The following is a 14,120-nucleotide window of genomic DNA, read 5'->3' on the forward strand; positions in this document are numbered from 1 at the left end:
GTCTGTCTGTCTGTCTGTCTGTCTGTGTGTGAGTGTGTATGAAAGATCTGGTATGTTTGTGTGCAGGTAAAGCGAGCCACTGAAGAAGGCATGTATTGGATATTATGGCTTACAGCCGGCACACGCCCATCAGGAGCCAACAGCTAGCCGCCTCACGCCCTCCTGTAGCTGGACCCCCTCCGCCTGAGCTCCATGCGCCTCACACAACATACCTTTTGACTTCATGAAGATCCCTGACATCGGTGATGTAATGAATAAATTTGAAGTCCTTGGGATCGTGGGTGAAGGTGAGCGCTCTCATTTAATGCCGCTGCAGTATGTTACAGTGTGAAAGGCATTTTCTGTACATTTTCAATCTGCAACAGCTTTTCATGTGAGGTAGTACACCCACAAATTTGTTGTAGGGTTTTTCAGTGAGCAATCATTTGATTGTTTATAACCAATTTGCCCGTGGAACAGGGCCGTTAAAAGCCTGATCTGTTGTTCATGATTAGACAAGTCAACTCAAAAAGGTCAAGGACAATTTTTTCAATATTTATTCATCAGGAAGATTTTTAACATGAAAAAACTGAAGGTAGGTACTGTGACCTGAATTCATACTGCTGTGCTGTTACTGAAGAAATGAAGAGGTGGCTTGGATGATTCAGCTTCATTGTTGTAAATATAAATGGGACAGGGTGATTTGATAGTTAAATTCCCCCCGAAATGCTTCTCATGGCTCTTCTTTTTCCTTGAGCCACTTGGTTGATATGAAGTGGCAGAGGCCCTGAGGTGAGGCCACCCACTTGTCCCAGTTTTTACACTCGTACTCCCACATCCTAGAAGTTTTATAATGTGTGTATAATGTGTCTCTAGAAGACACAGGGAAACTTTGAGCTGGATTTTGAAGGCTGAGTGCCTGTCCAAAGATGAGTCGGTCTGGAAGGAAGTCAGCACTTTTAGTTGTAGAAGTTTTCCAGTCCAGCTTTACTTACTGCCTTTGCACTCAATGGCACAGTGCGCTCCACTTGATTCAGCATCATAGATTTTTCCTCAGTGATCTTGAGGTCAGTCAATTTTGTAAACCCTTTAGGACTGAGTGCAGCATGTGGGCTCACCCTAGCAATTAAAAATACACAGAATGTTATGCAATTATGTCCAGTTCTTCATCTAAGGAGGAAAAATGAATGGCAGCGAAATGTGCCTTCAAGTTCATAGCTTTTTGGAATAAATGAAAACCAATAACTGCCTTTAATGTAGGAAGTCAACCGATAAACATTTTTCATTTTTCTTCTTCAGCAGGGATGTCAAGTACATTCAGTTTGTACTTAATGTGTTAAAACATACAAAACCACCTGTCTGATCTGTCATGTTTTTTATGTCATTGGAGTCAAAAGGTGGTAGCGCAACAGCATTTGTTGCACTTGTCTCAACTTCTGTCTTTTAGGTGTCTACATTGTAAATGTAAATACAGAAAACGACTCCTCACAGCACTGATGTGCTCGTGAAGGAGCACAGAGCAGTTCATCATATGCCGGCTCAGTCCAAGAATTCCTCTTGAACCCTCCGGGGATGTGTGTGTGTAACTGCCAGGGTCGATAACATCAGAACTACAGTAGCTTGCCAACACTTGTGTCCTACTTTCTGAGCCACCTGTCCTTTTATAGAGGGGGATGTTTTTCCTTAATTCATGTGTACATATGAGAAGTATTAAAAAGGAGAGGATTTAAAACCAAATCCTGCTGGAATTGTTCATTTTTCAATTGAATTCATGCTGTTTTTTTGTTATTATTTCATGTGGGTCGGCTTTCAAATGCGGTAGCTCGACTTGCAAGGCAAAAGTAGTGTTTGGAACACATGAATATTCATTAAGAGATTAGCTGTGGTGAATCTCTGTTAAACACACTGTTTGCTCTCGTTTTCAGGTGCCTATGGTGTTGTTTTGAAGTGCCGACACAAGGTAAGATCTGATTAATTTCCATGTAATCACTTCAGTCTCTTGTTACTTATTGGTCTTGTCAAACCTTTCCAATCAGCAATTGTTCTTCAAATCCATATCTTGTTATATTTTGTTTTAGGTATTACACCAGAAAGTCAGTTAAGGTTTTAAAGGATAACTACGATGATACTGCTTTTATTATTGTCAACAATACAAACACCTATTAGCAAGTATTGTTTAAAGCCTGAAATTGCTCATTTATCTGTGCCATAGACCTCAATTGTTGACCAAAATCTGTTAAGAACACATCAGTGAACCACAACGTTACACGTGGTGACATGTTCCTTCATTACACTCACTGTAGTTTGTCTTCAGTCAGTCCCTGATACACCGTCCTGATGCTGTAAGCACTCACTAGAGCACCAAATGTGTGCTAATCCGCTGCTGAAAATAGTCTGTTTGAGTAACATTTGCTGAAAACTACAGTGTCCTGCTTTTTTAAGAAAGGATTTAGCCTTTAGAAAAAAATTTCATGACCCATTTATAAAGAATTTACGTCTTCAGTAGGAACCAATGAGCTTGGGGCTGAGAACCACAGACAGACACAGGGAAGTGGGAGTCAGACAAACACATTGTTGGTTTTGGTCTTTTCATTGTTGACATAGACTAACCAGTCTTCTCCTCTAGGGATGGGGATTGGAGTGTGATAAACTGTGTGTTTGTCTTAAAGAAGGATACAGCTAGTTGACATTTTGCCTGTTGAAGGTTGAATATTGAGAATATTAGTCGTTCACACTGTGTTTTAATATAGGAGGTTTGTCTGAAGCAAGTGGTCTTCATGCGCCTGGTGACTCCAGTTTAGTTTACTGCAATGGTTGTGTGCCTTAGAATTACTGTGATGCCTTAAGTGGCTCTCATGGACTGCTAGATAATTAGTTGTAGTCACTCTGCTCGGCTCCATCGATGAGAAATCTCTTTGAATAGCAATACATTTGTCAGATATCTGAGGTATCTTGAAGCAGATATCTGAAGTATCTTGAAGCAGTTCATTTTTTTTGCATAAGAATAAGAAAACTGGGGCGACCCTGGTTGCTCACCAGGTAGAGCTGACACAGATGTACCAAGACTGAGTCCTTGCTGCAGCGGCCATGGATTTGAGTCCGACCTATGGCCCTTTGCTGCATGTCATGCCCTCTCTCTCTCCTCCTTTCCTGTTCACCTTGAGCTGTCCTATCTAATAAAAACTGCCCCAAAATATATATATATTTTTAAAAAAAGAATAAGGAAACCATAAAAACAGACGACCCACACTGCAGTAATAGTCTTGTCATCTCAGTCCATTTAAGGAAGAGGCTGCGCCAGGAATTGACAGCAATCCAGCATGAATAAGAGAGACTAACTACCTCCTACTTACAGAGATCTGCAGGAAACAGACAAAACACTTTTTGAGCCTTCCCCATCAAAATCCTTGATGTTTTTATTTGTTCTGCAATTGCCGTGCATCTGCCTTCATTACAGTGTTTATTGCAGCAGTGACTTTACTCAGTGTGTCCATTAGCCAGGTTTCTAATGTAAGCACGCTAGCTTAAGTGTCAGAATTGTAAAAGACAACAGCACCAGACTTGATGTTGAGCGAGCGCTCAGAAGTGAGGAAAAAGAAGAAAGCCTTGCTGTAAGCCGGAATCACAGCCTATAATTACTGGGCTTTATTATTCACACTGATTGATCCCGGGCCTATGCAGCTGCAAATGCCAATGTCTTCATTTTATACAACAGAACTCGCATCAGTAGACCTCAGTTAGGTCCACACAACAGATGGAGCTGGTTGCTTTGTCTGTAACACTCTCTTCACTGTGTTTATATGTGGGAAAATCCGTCATCATCACCATAATCGCAAATATTTATCATTCTAGAGCAAATAATGACTTTCTTTTTGAACACTTATTCAACGTCTGGATGATTTATCAGAACATTAAGGTCAGACACATGCATCAGCTGGTGCGTCACTGTTTGATATTAGCTGATATATAATCAGAAATCTTAAATAATGATTTTGATACCAGCCTCAATAATCATCTGATTTAAATTGAGTTTTTAACTTAATATAATAAAACTTAACACCATATTCTTTATATGTCCACAGTGCATTTGCTGATGCATAAAACAAAAAAAAAGACCTACTTATATAGTGGCTTTGTTTGTTGATCAGTTACCTTGATTTTTTGCGAAAATCTATTAATGTACTATAGAAGATAAAGTGATCAATATTTTGTATCAACCGTGGTTTAAATTACGATGTGTAACGTGAGTCATTCGTAGTGATGAGCCAACGTGATGATTATCCAGTTTTGCAGTTCACAGCTAAAGAGATATTTCCTCATGATAATAAAGTGTTAATATGTCAGTGTTCCTCTGCCCATAAGTGGCAAAAAAATCATTTAATGCAGCTTTAAATAATTTCATCGTGCAAATGCCAACCAATCAGTTCAAAATCTAATTTCTCTAAACTGTATGTTAAATTATTTGCAAGCTGGGACAGAACGATCAACATCATGTGAAAAAATGCTGCTGGTCAAGTTTTACTTCCTCTTCTATTTAGATAAGAATAGACAGGGTTTACATGAAAGTGATAGCATATGAAACAACCTTGTAACAGGTGAATGGTAGTCATTGTTGATCTTTACCATCCTAATGCACTCCTCAACAACAGTGCTGATTGTTGGTTTACTGGGTTACTGTCTGCGATGTAGTTACAGGGCTGGAGTTATAAACAAACAAACATTTAAAGAGAGTTTTGCTAGCTGTGTTTTCAATACTTTATTTGACATTAGTTTCTAGAGCTAATTTTCTTTTTAATTAACTCATTACAATTTCATTATTTATCCTGCATATAACAAAGGAACTCCCTTAGAAGTCTGACATTTTGCCACTTTGTTGTGGGCCTTGTGTGCGTTGGAAATTCCATAATATATGCAGTTTTGATAGAATATCTGTTGGTAACTTTATTGCTCGACGTGTAAAAGCACAAGAGGATGAATTATCTGGTTGCAGATCAATATGGACCAGTGCCATCTGGAAAATATTGAATTGTTAGTGTGAATGAACCGACATGTTTTTTCAAAGGCTAACACAGATCTATGCTGCATAATTATGTGCATACACACGGACGTGGGCACACCACACACTTCATGCACAGACGCACACACATTCACACACGAATGTGTTGACACTTACAGAGCGGAATAACACGTAGGCTTAGCAAGGGTCTGATGGTGCTGTGTATATAGGCAGGAGAGTGCACTGGCCAGAGAAAATGGCTGTATTTGAATGTAACAACTACTGCTGAGTCGCAGCTGCTCGTGCTCACTGAACATACTTATTTCACCAGTGATACGCCCCTCAAATTTGGTTTATACAATACATGTATTTAACAGGATCCAAGAAAGATCTGGGGACAGATATTGAAGCGATGGAGATACAAGTATGCATTCATCAATTTCCACACAATAATCTGAATCTATTTAAGAGGCTGCTGGATTACTGTGTGCGTATACCCCCACATATGATTTACACAGACTTAAGAGTCAGCTGGGCTTAGTGGCAGAGAGACAGAGAGAAAAGATCACAGGCAGAGTTTTTGATGACATTATTTGGAGGTTTCAGGTATAATCTTTTCATTGTCACTGTAGTAAACTGTATAATCTAAGCAGATAAGTGTATGTGGATGATTCATATAAAAAAAATTTTACAAGCCCAACTAATATTGCTGCAAGAGTTACTCTCTTTATATATTGATACCCAAATTATACCACACAAATGGGATAATAGATGTGACCTACACAAAAGTGTCATAATAGGCTATTATTGCTGAAATGATATACAGTATATCACTGTGTGTAATGGCTGTGGCATTATTAGAGGACTTCACTACAAGACTTGGATGCAAGTGAGACTGTGTTTCCTCAACGTGATCATAATGACAAACATTTATGAGGAATGTATGTTAAAACGGTGTCTCTTCAATTCTTTATGGCAGACAGTTGGTCCAAAATAGCCTCGTTTTCATTTTTAATGACGATTTAAATTTAGAATGCCAGAGCCACGCATGAAAACACCACAGTTTAAAAACTGACAGAGTACAGACTAGAGTTGATAGAATATGATGCTTGATGTTGAAGCCCCTCACAAGTCCAGCTATTGCTGTTACCTGGTAAAGTTTTTGTGTTTTTCCACAAATACGAATGTTTTTCAGCTCTCCTGCCTCACTCAGTCTTGCCACTCAAATTTTGCCACAGCTATTTGATAAAGAGAGCACCCAGACGGGAACTGCAAAATGCTGTTATGTCAAAGGGGTTGACTACACTGGGACACAGAGAAGCTTTTGTCTTGTAGGTCTGACCCATCTTTTATTAATTCCTCTTCCATGTAAATGGTTCACCAAAAGAACATGTTTGGGTTCACTAATTCTTTTTTCTGCCCACTCTCTAATGGAAATGCAGTGTTTTATTGTGGTGTGATGACAGAAAATTATGGGGAAACTATATTCAAGGATGCTGTAACTGCATATGCACCTTTTGCCAGCTGAGCCACAAGGATGCTTCAGGTCTTTTTCTTGCCTGTTGATGTTTGATAAAACCCTATGAATTATGCTAATTCATTTTAAGCTAATTAAGAGGCCTTTGTCCCTGATCTTCATCATACTAGTGGAGTATCAGTGAGGACATTGGTAAATTCAATATGCACCTGTTCTTTTTTTTTCCTAAAATAGATTTCACAAATAAAAATCAATTGATTTTGAACCAGTGTGGCTCTAGGGATGGCAAATGTTGGTCTCTCAGTCAGTCCAGTTCTGTCCAGGCGATATTTCTCAACAACTCCAGGATGGTGCAAACATTCATGGTTCTCAGAAGATTAATACTAATATACAGACTTTAGTGATCCCCTCTTGGGGGACTCCCCACTTTGCTCATCCCCTGACTGTCCCTACAGCACCATTGTGAGGTCAAAATTTCCAGTGTTTTTCCAATGCTTTGGTTTATGACCAAATACCTGCAAAACTAATGACATTCCCATCAGCATCAGCTGCATTGTCTTTAGTTCTAATTAGCAATGTTAATACGCTAAACTAAGATTGTTACTATGGTAAACATTATACCTGGTAAACATCATGAATAATATCATACAGAAGACTCTTTCTTAGGTTGCTCATTGTGCTTGTGTGTTTAATTCAGCGATGCAATATCAGCTATGTTGCAGTTATGTTGTGAACTTGGTAATAGGGTGCTGGTATTTCACTTGTTACTTCATTGTGTTGACGAAACTGGGAGTATCAGTACTGAGAGTGGAAACCACCCTTTTTTGCTTGCTCCAGTGTGACCTTGAGTTCATGAACATGTTATAAGGCATGTTTGCTTATGGTAGATTACAGAGCACGCTAACGTGGCTCTGTTGACTCTGTTGACAAATTGTTTGTGGACTAAAACTAGAAATATCTGCACGTGTTCTTCACATGTTGTAGTAATACAGCAAATTCAAAGAAAACAGAATCTTCTGTCATAAATAAGTACTGTATATTTACACTTTATCTGAGTAGGGATGGCTCAAAATTCAGGAGTTTATCTTGTGTTTCATTGTGACAGTTAGGGAGAGGATAAATTGTGTTTACCCAAAATGTAATGTATTTATAACATAATATACATAATATACAATATTAATCTATGTATATTGGCCTCTGGCGTATACAGAAAAATTTAGCTGAAACAATACTGTGAAATTAATTGAAACAAAGATGAAAGAAACAGTTCAAGTTGTAAATTGAGTTGTTTTTTTAGTGTCCTTGACAATGTGGCACACTTTCACTAGTTTCACAGGTAGACTGCTATTATAAGACTGCCCATCCAACTCTGGGACCTGTTGATTTACAACTGGAACACACAAAGTTGAAACTTACCTCTGAAGTAAGTCGAATACAAAGGCCTCTCTCTAGCAGCTAATCTAAATCCTGGATAAGGCTTATACATGGTCATTGAAAGTTCCGAAAGTATGGGAAATGTAGAAGAGAGAGGGTAAACATAGCTGCGGTGAGTATTTATTTAAACGTGGAACACCTCTTAGGAATGCACACGGCATCACCCTGAATGTGCTTATCATACCATGAACTGGTTTTCCCTAGCCACTCTGACTACAGAAAGGTAAAACATTGACAGCATCAAGGCTCTGTCTTCTCCGTTGTGCTCTGAAATGATTCAGTTTTGAAGATTTAAAGCATTGAATTATCTGTCATATGTTTCCATTAATTGTAGGAGATTTATAGAATTAATTAAGCTTCTTTATAAAAAGCCCTGGTCATGGCTGCGGAGGTGTTATGGCTATTTATGACTGGATCCCAGCCGTCAGACAAGTGTAAAAGCAGTCCTTAAAGTAAAGTTTGCACCATTGAGAATGTATCTGCCCACAGAGGAGAAAGGTCATGGGTGCAGATATGTCTAAACCTCCAGGACAACATGAAAGGCCCTTCAAATCACCCAGAAAATCTGTGGTTCATAGTAGTATGCGATGCCTGCTACACAGGGATATCTTGAAGAAGATTGCAGAGCAGGTGTGTGAGGAGTCATCTTCTATAAAAAAAAACAGAGAAGATGGCTCCTTTCCATATCAAAAGAAAAAGTAAGTACAGGCTGTACACTAACATCGCTTTTGACAAACGTAGGCCTGCCATGTTTGTTTTTGTTGACAGTATACAGACGCGTTACCTCCTTACCTAATTGGCTGCTTGACAAACTGCACATATAAAATAAGATCCCATTACAGTGTTGACAGGAATCACATAAACCACAGGTGTAAATGCATAGCTGTGAGCATGTTTATTATGCCGATAACATATTGATTCATGTTGCATGCATGCTCTATTATTTGAAATAATGTACAGTTAGGATTCCCTGTGATATTCTGCATTTAACTAACTACTTTAAACTACTGTAAACATAGATAATGTAGATCATAGTGTTTGACTTTGTTACAGCAAATCCTACATTCATTATGATGATTATGAGTTTTACGCTAACTATGACAAGTAGTATGAGATTGCTGTATTATGTAAAGTTCATAGGTTCAGTACTTTTAGGTACATTCCACTGCAAGCGCTAATTCTGATTTTTGTTCGTTTTTTCTGTTCCCATTATTATAAGTCACATGAAGTCTGATATGATTTATTCACACTGAGGTCTAATTTCAAAAATTCAAACCTGTATCTTATTTGGACCACATATGAAAGCTGTCCAAATCAGAATTGAAAAGATCAGATTTGGGCCACTGCTTGCAGTGTGAATGTAGCCTAAGTGCAGCATCTTTAAAGCTAAGAATCAAGCGAATAAAGGTTCTGGATAATGAAACTCTGTGTGTGTGAAAACTGAGCCAATGCAATCGCACATTTACTGTACTACCAGGTGCAAGTTGACCTTAATGTTCCCCGAGAACAGAAGCTAATGTGATGTAGGCATGAAAATCAAAGGGAAAGACATCAGCTTGAGTTGATTGTAGATGGAAATACCTCTTGACAGGGATGTGCATGCATTAGTTGACATGCGTGGCGAAACAGACAGCTAAGTAAACAATTAAATAAATTTCCTTTATACAACAAGTCAGCACTTTCATTAATTGCAGAGGACAGTACTCGCTGTGGAAAGCTTGCATTGGCCTTATTAAACGTAAACAGGCAAATTTGTGAGTTCAGAGCAAAGAGCACAGCAAGTGTTCTCCTGAGCTGCAGAAAGCATCACGTGATCACATCAGTCATCCTATTATTAGCAAGTGAGTGAGAACATATGTGGCACATGCCAAGAAGAGTCTACAGGCGCAATGCTTGCGTCTTATGGTGAAGGCTCCTGGCAGCTCCAGTATGGCACAGGGTTGTATTTTCCTGGCATGGTTCAGGTTCACAGAAGCCCTGGGGGCTAAAGACAGATGCCAGCACAGAGCCATTCTTAGTGAACATGTTCAGCCAATGGTGAAGCACTGTGTACAATCCAGGCAGTGGTCATTTTTGCAATGATTAGCCATCATAAAACCATATATCATGACCTGTTAATGCACCAAACACCATCCTCGTGGTGTATTTTGGTAATAAGATCAACAGACACTAATATTTGTATATGTTCCTCTTGTGGAGTATGGCTCTCAGCCTCAAGCACTTGTCTTATGTGTCTGCTAAAATGGTACTGTGCCTGCCTCTTCTACCAATTAAGCCGATGAATTGTGCACACATATAAAATTTTAATCAAATTTATACTTCAGCGGAGGGTTACATCTATCTGCTCTCTGTCTTTTATTAAGAACAAAGGAATCACCAAAATATCTCCCTCTCTTTGAACTTTTAAATAATCCCTTGAAATAATCTGTTAATAGTACATCCACATTAAAAGGCAGAGAGCCATAGATAACTGTCTACTGACCTCATGCAACCTTTTTTTGTTTTGTTTTATTTCTGCTTTTGTCCTTTAACCTCCAGGTGCCAGCTATAGTAAACACGAGTCAAAGGTTTCTGTCCTGTTCACACAGCCTGCTGCACATTTCTCAAAGTTCTCACGTCCACATGAGGAGGTCATATGGGCTGACGCCACCAGATGCCCGCAGATATCTGATTAAAAAGTAAATCTTTGGTTACCTACAGCGCTAACCAGCTTGCGAGTCGGTAAAATAACTGTGTCTAATGTTGTGTCTATGGCCGAAAGAAAAAGGAGTGCTGACGCCTAAAGTAGTCCTTTAGGATATTGATAGCACTCTCATGTCTGTAAGGTAAATATGACGCTACTGTGAGCAGTTGGTTAGCTTAGCTTAACATAAAGACTAGAAGCAGTGTGAAACAGCCTAGCTCTATGCATAGGTAACAAGTTTCCTTGAGTCCCGGTTGCCTGGTTAGCTGTTTCCCTCTGTGCTGTTTCCTGTTTGTACTAAGCTAACTGGCTTCTGGGTGTAGTATATTGTACTGTACATATTGTATTAAGTCTCCCTGGCTGATAGCTATAATAACATGAGTAGCTGATCCTGCTGTTGTGCAGGAGACATTATGTAATTAGCGCCGCTGCAACTGCTAATGGTCAATATATTATATAGGACTGCTGAGGAGAAAGTGTTAAACATTTTTTTTCTCTCTGTGTGTTTATTGTACAGCTGGTAATATATTTTCTAAATATAACAGGTGGTCACAAGCAGCATGACACATTCCCACTTCCCTCATAGACAGGAAGTTAAAAGAGACAACTATAGAATCGGAGCACTTCCTTGTTGCTGAAACAGTCGTCAAAATGTGAATAGAGACTGGTGTTGAGCATTTCCTGTCAACAAACACACAAGCAATACCTGCTGTGACGTCACTACCTGTGGTGTGTGAGGGTAGTCTAAAACGGTATGTGTTGTAAATTGTAAAATGTAAAAATTCTTCTTCCATTCTGCTCTGTGTGATCCATGAATAATTACTCTTTAATACTTAATATCACTTTGCCCGCTGAGAAGAAATCTATTATCTGCTGGAAATGATCCCTTAATGTTTGCATTGCTTTTGCCTGTGACTTTGAGTTGTTAAACGGAGATACCACACTGTTTTAGGAGCTGCCATGTAGCATCAAATGAGTCACCAGCGCTCAGCAGTCATCTGTTGTTTGTCCTATCTTGATCATAAATGTTCCTTTTTTAATTGACCTTTTATTTTAGCATTGCTTCATCTTCATTTTTTTAGGTTACGTAACCGATGGCGCTTTTTCAACAGATAATAGAATTGATGCGGTAGGCTTAAATTTGATTCTTCCTAAATAAGCTGAGTGGCTGTCAGTAACATCTAGATTTATTTAGTGGAGGGGAAAAAAGTCTATCCGCCCCCTTTGAAGGGAACAGTTATTTTTGCTCCCAGTGAACAGAAACTGGGACAGGAAAGGAAAAAAGGACTTTCACATCCAGCATTAAATAGGTCACCTTGAGTGGAGCACTTGTCTATGTGGTCCTATCAGGAGCCAGAGAGAGAGACAGAGGGGACACACGTTTTTCCTGTCTGAATGTTAAAGTCGGCATTGTCCCCTGATAGACGAAGGCTATTTCTAGTCTAATTCTACAGCATTGTCAAACGCAGACGGTCAGGCCCAACCCACCTGTTGATGTGTGACTGGAGAATCACATCCTGGATGTGCTTTTCTTCTGAAGTTCTTTCTGGTTACAGTTAGCTACATTGTAATACAAACGATGGATGTAAAGCACTATGTTGTAATGCTGCATATAGAAGGCAGTTTGGCACAGTTTCGTCAGTCATTCATTCAGAGTTTCTCTTTGACTCTTGCTCGTTGTCCGTCCCTGGTTGATTTGTGTTTGTCTGATTTGTAAAGACATATACCATAATAATAATCAGACAACCATGTTACTGTTAGTAACCCTACAGGACTGATGTTGCAGTTTGAGATTCCTAGGGTTGAGCGAGTACTCCGATAACATACTCGTAAGAGTATCGTTAGAGTAAATATAGAAATTTCTGCTCAACCCGTATCCATTTCAGGCTTAACTTCCAACTTCTAGTTAGTTCCACCCGCATCCGTTTTAAGCCCCATCCATTCTAATGTATGTATGTGGATGCAGATATTTTAGGTGGTTGAACATACAGAGAGACAGATGAAGGTGTACTTGCTCATCCCTACAGATTACATTGAGTAAAAGCTCCTGTGCATGGATGAGAAATGCTTTGCTTTTGGATTTGTTGGCAACAAATGGCATACTTGGTCATTCCTATTGTCTTTGTGCCTTATGATGTGGCTCTTCATTAATCTGTCAGTAAGAATACATTCGTTTGTAATACTAGCACATATGAGAACATATATAGGGAACATTCATATATATCTCACAAAATACAGATAAAACCCAATTGTCACCGTTAATACAAGGCAGTCTGCAAATTACTAGATTTGTCACTTTTTTAGTGAATGAATTTACATTGCTTACTCCACAGGTGTGGTCTCCAATGACTTTTGGGGTCTTTTTGTTGCTATCACATTGAATATCACCTGCAGTCCTCTGCATTTAAATGAAGTGCTGGTTCAGAGATGCTCAGTGAGTCAAAAGAAAGCACTCTGTCATTACAGGTAGCGTTGTGTATACATGTATTTATTGAGGAATCTGCTGAGGAAAAGTTTGAGTTGCAACAGAAACACATTTGCAGTGCCTGTTTGGTGTTTTGTTTGAGGTAATCTCCCTGCTACCAACTGTACTTTTTTTTGGCTTTCCACTCTAAGCGTTTCATCATCCCAGAGATCCACCAGGCTGTTATTAACAAATGTCACAGCCAAGCAGTTCATGATTGATCTCTTTATTTGGACAGCGTAAATAGTGACATAACATGGGATCTTGGCAATTTGATCATGTTATGCTCTGTGCAACAGCCAGCCTTTGACACAAAATTGATGCCCTTAATGCTGGGTTCAGTGTTTGTCGTTTGGCAGCATGCTCTTCAAACCAGATGAAAATACGACAGCATGATGCACGAAGGAATGTTACACAGCAGAGGCATGACTACATCCTCCACTGACTCATTGTGCCTTGGAAAACACATGAGATGACTGCTTTAATAAAGATTATGAACAATGAATTACTCAGTAATTAATTATGTGCTTTTTCATCATTTCCAGTGGGTGATATTTACAAAGTTATGAAACTGACTGCGTCCCCACTTTGAAGATTTACTCAGGACTTAATCGACGTCACAGCAGATGTTCTCTCAGATGTTTTCAAAGGCAAAAAGTGGCGTTACTGATTTGGGTGTGGCGAGAAGGGCCTTTACTTTGAGAAAGTTTCAACCTTTGTAGGGCAGGTTGCAGCTGCAACAGTGTTTTTCAACGTAGGTACATATGAGTTCACACGCAACAAACTATATTATCTTTTAGCTGATAAAACCTACCTACCTCCGTATCCTAGTGTTTGGGATATAGATACTGTACCTTAAGGCTTTAGGAGGTATTGAATAGGTGGTATTGTTTGACCCAAGTGCTTAATCTGTGCTGTTCAAGTCCTTGGAGAGGGACAGTATGTACATAGTAAATAACAATTTACCCAGCTTGGTTTCTCTCCCACACAAATGAGCCTCACAGTCCATCACCACATGGGAATTCCTAAAGAGCTTAAAATAAAATGTTACACGAAAAGGTTGAGAGCAGCTGGTGTACTGCACTGA

The 14,120-nt window shown here is 39.2% G+C and overlaps 1 protein-coding gene across 6 annotated transcripts in view; it reads left to right on the top strand.

The window, feature by feature from the left end:
* The window catches only part of LOC118321628 (cyclin-dependent kinase-like 5), a 35,410-nt gene that overhangs the window by 2,177 nt on the left and 19,113 nt on the right, over positions 1–14,120 (top strand). For 5 of the 6 annotated variants that reach the window (XM_035653034.1, XM_035653038.1, XM_035653039.1 and 2 more), the window contains exons 2-3: positions 67–287; positions 1,905–1,939. In XM_035653034.1, the coding sequence (XP_035508927.1) occupies positions 224–287; positions 1,905–1,939 (99 nt within the window). In that variant the 5' untranslated portion in view covers positions 67–223. Of the gene's footprint in view, positions 1–45; positions 288–1,904; positions 1,940–14,120 lie in introns of all 6 variants that reach the window. The other variant, XM_035653035.1, reaches the window with a different exon arrangement.

Source organism: Morone saxatilis, unplaced genomic scaffold, assembly GCF_004916995.1.
Source record: "Morone saxatilis isolate NCDOM2014 unplaced genomic scaffold, NCSU_SB_2.0 Contig12, whole genome shotgun sequence".
Lineage (NCBI taxonomy): Eukaryota > Metazoa > Chordata > Actinopteri > Moronidae > Morone > Morone saxatilis.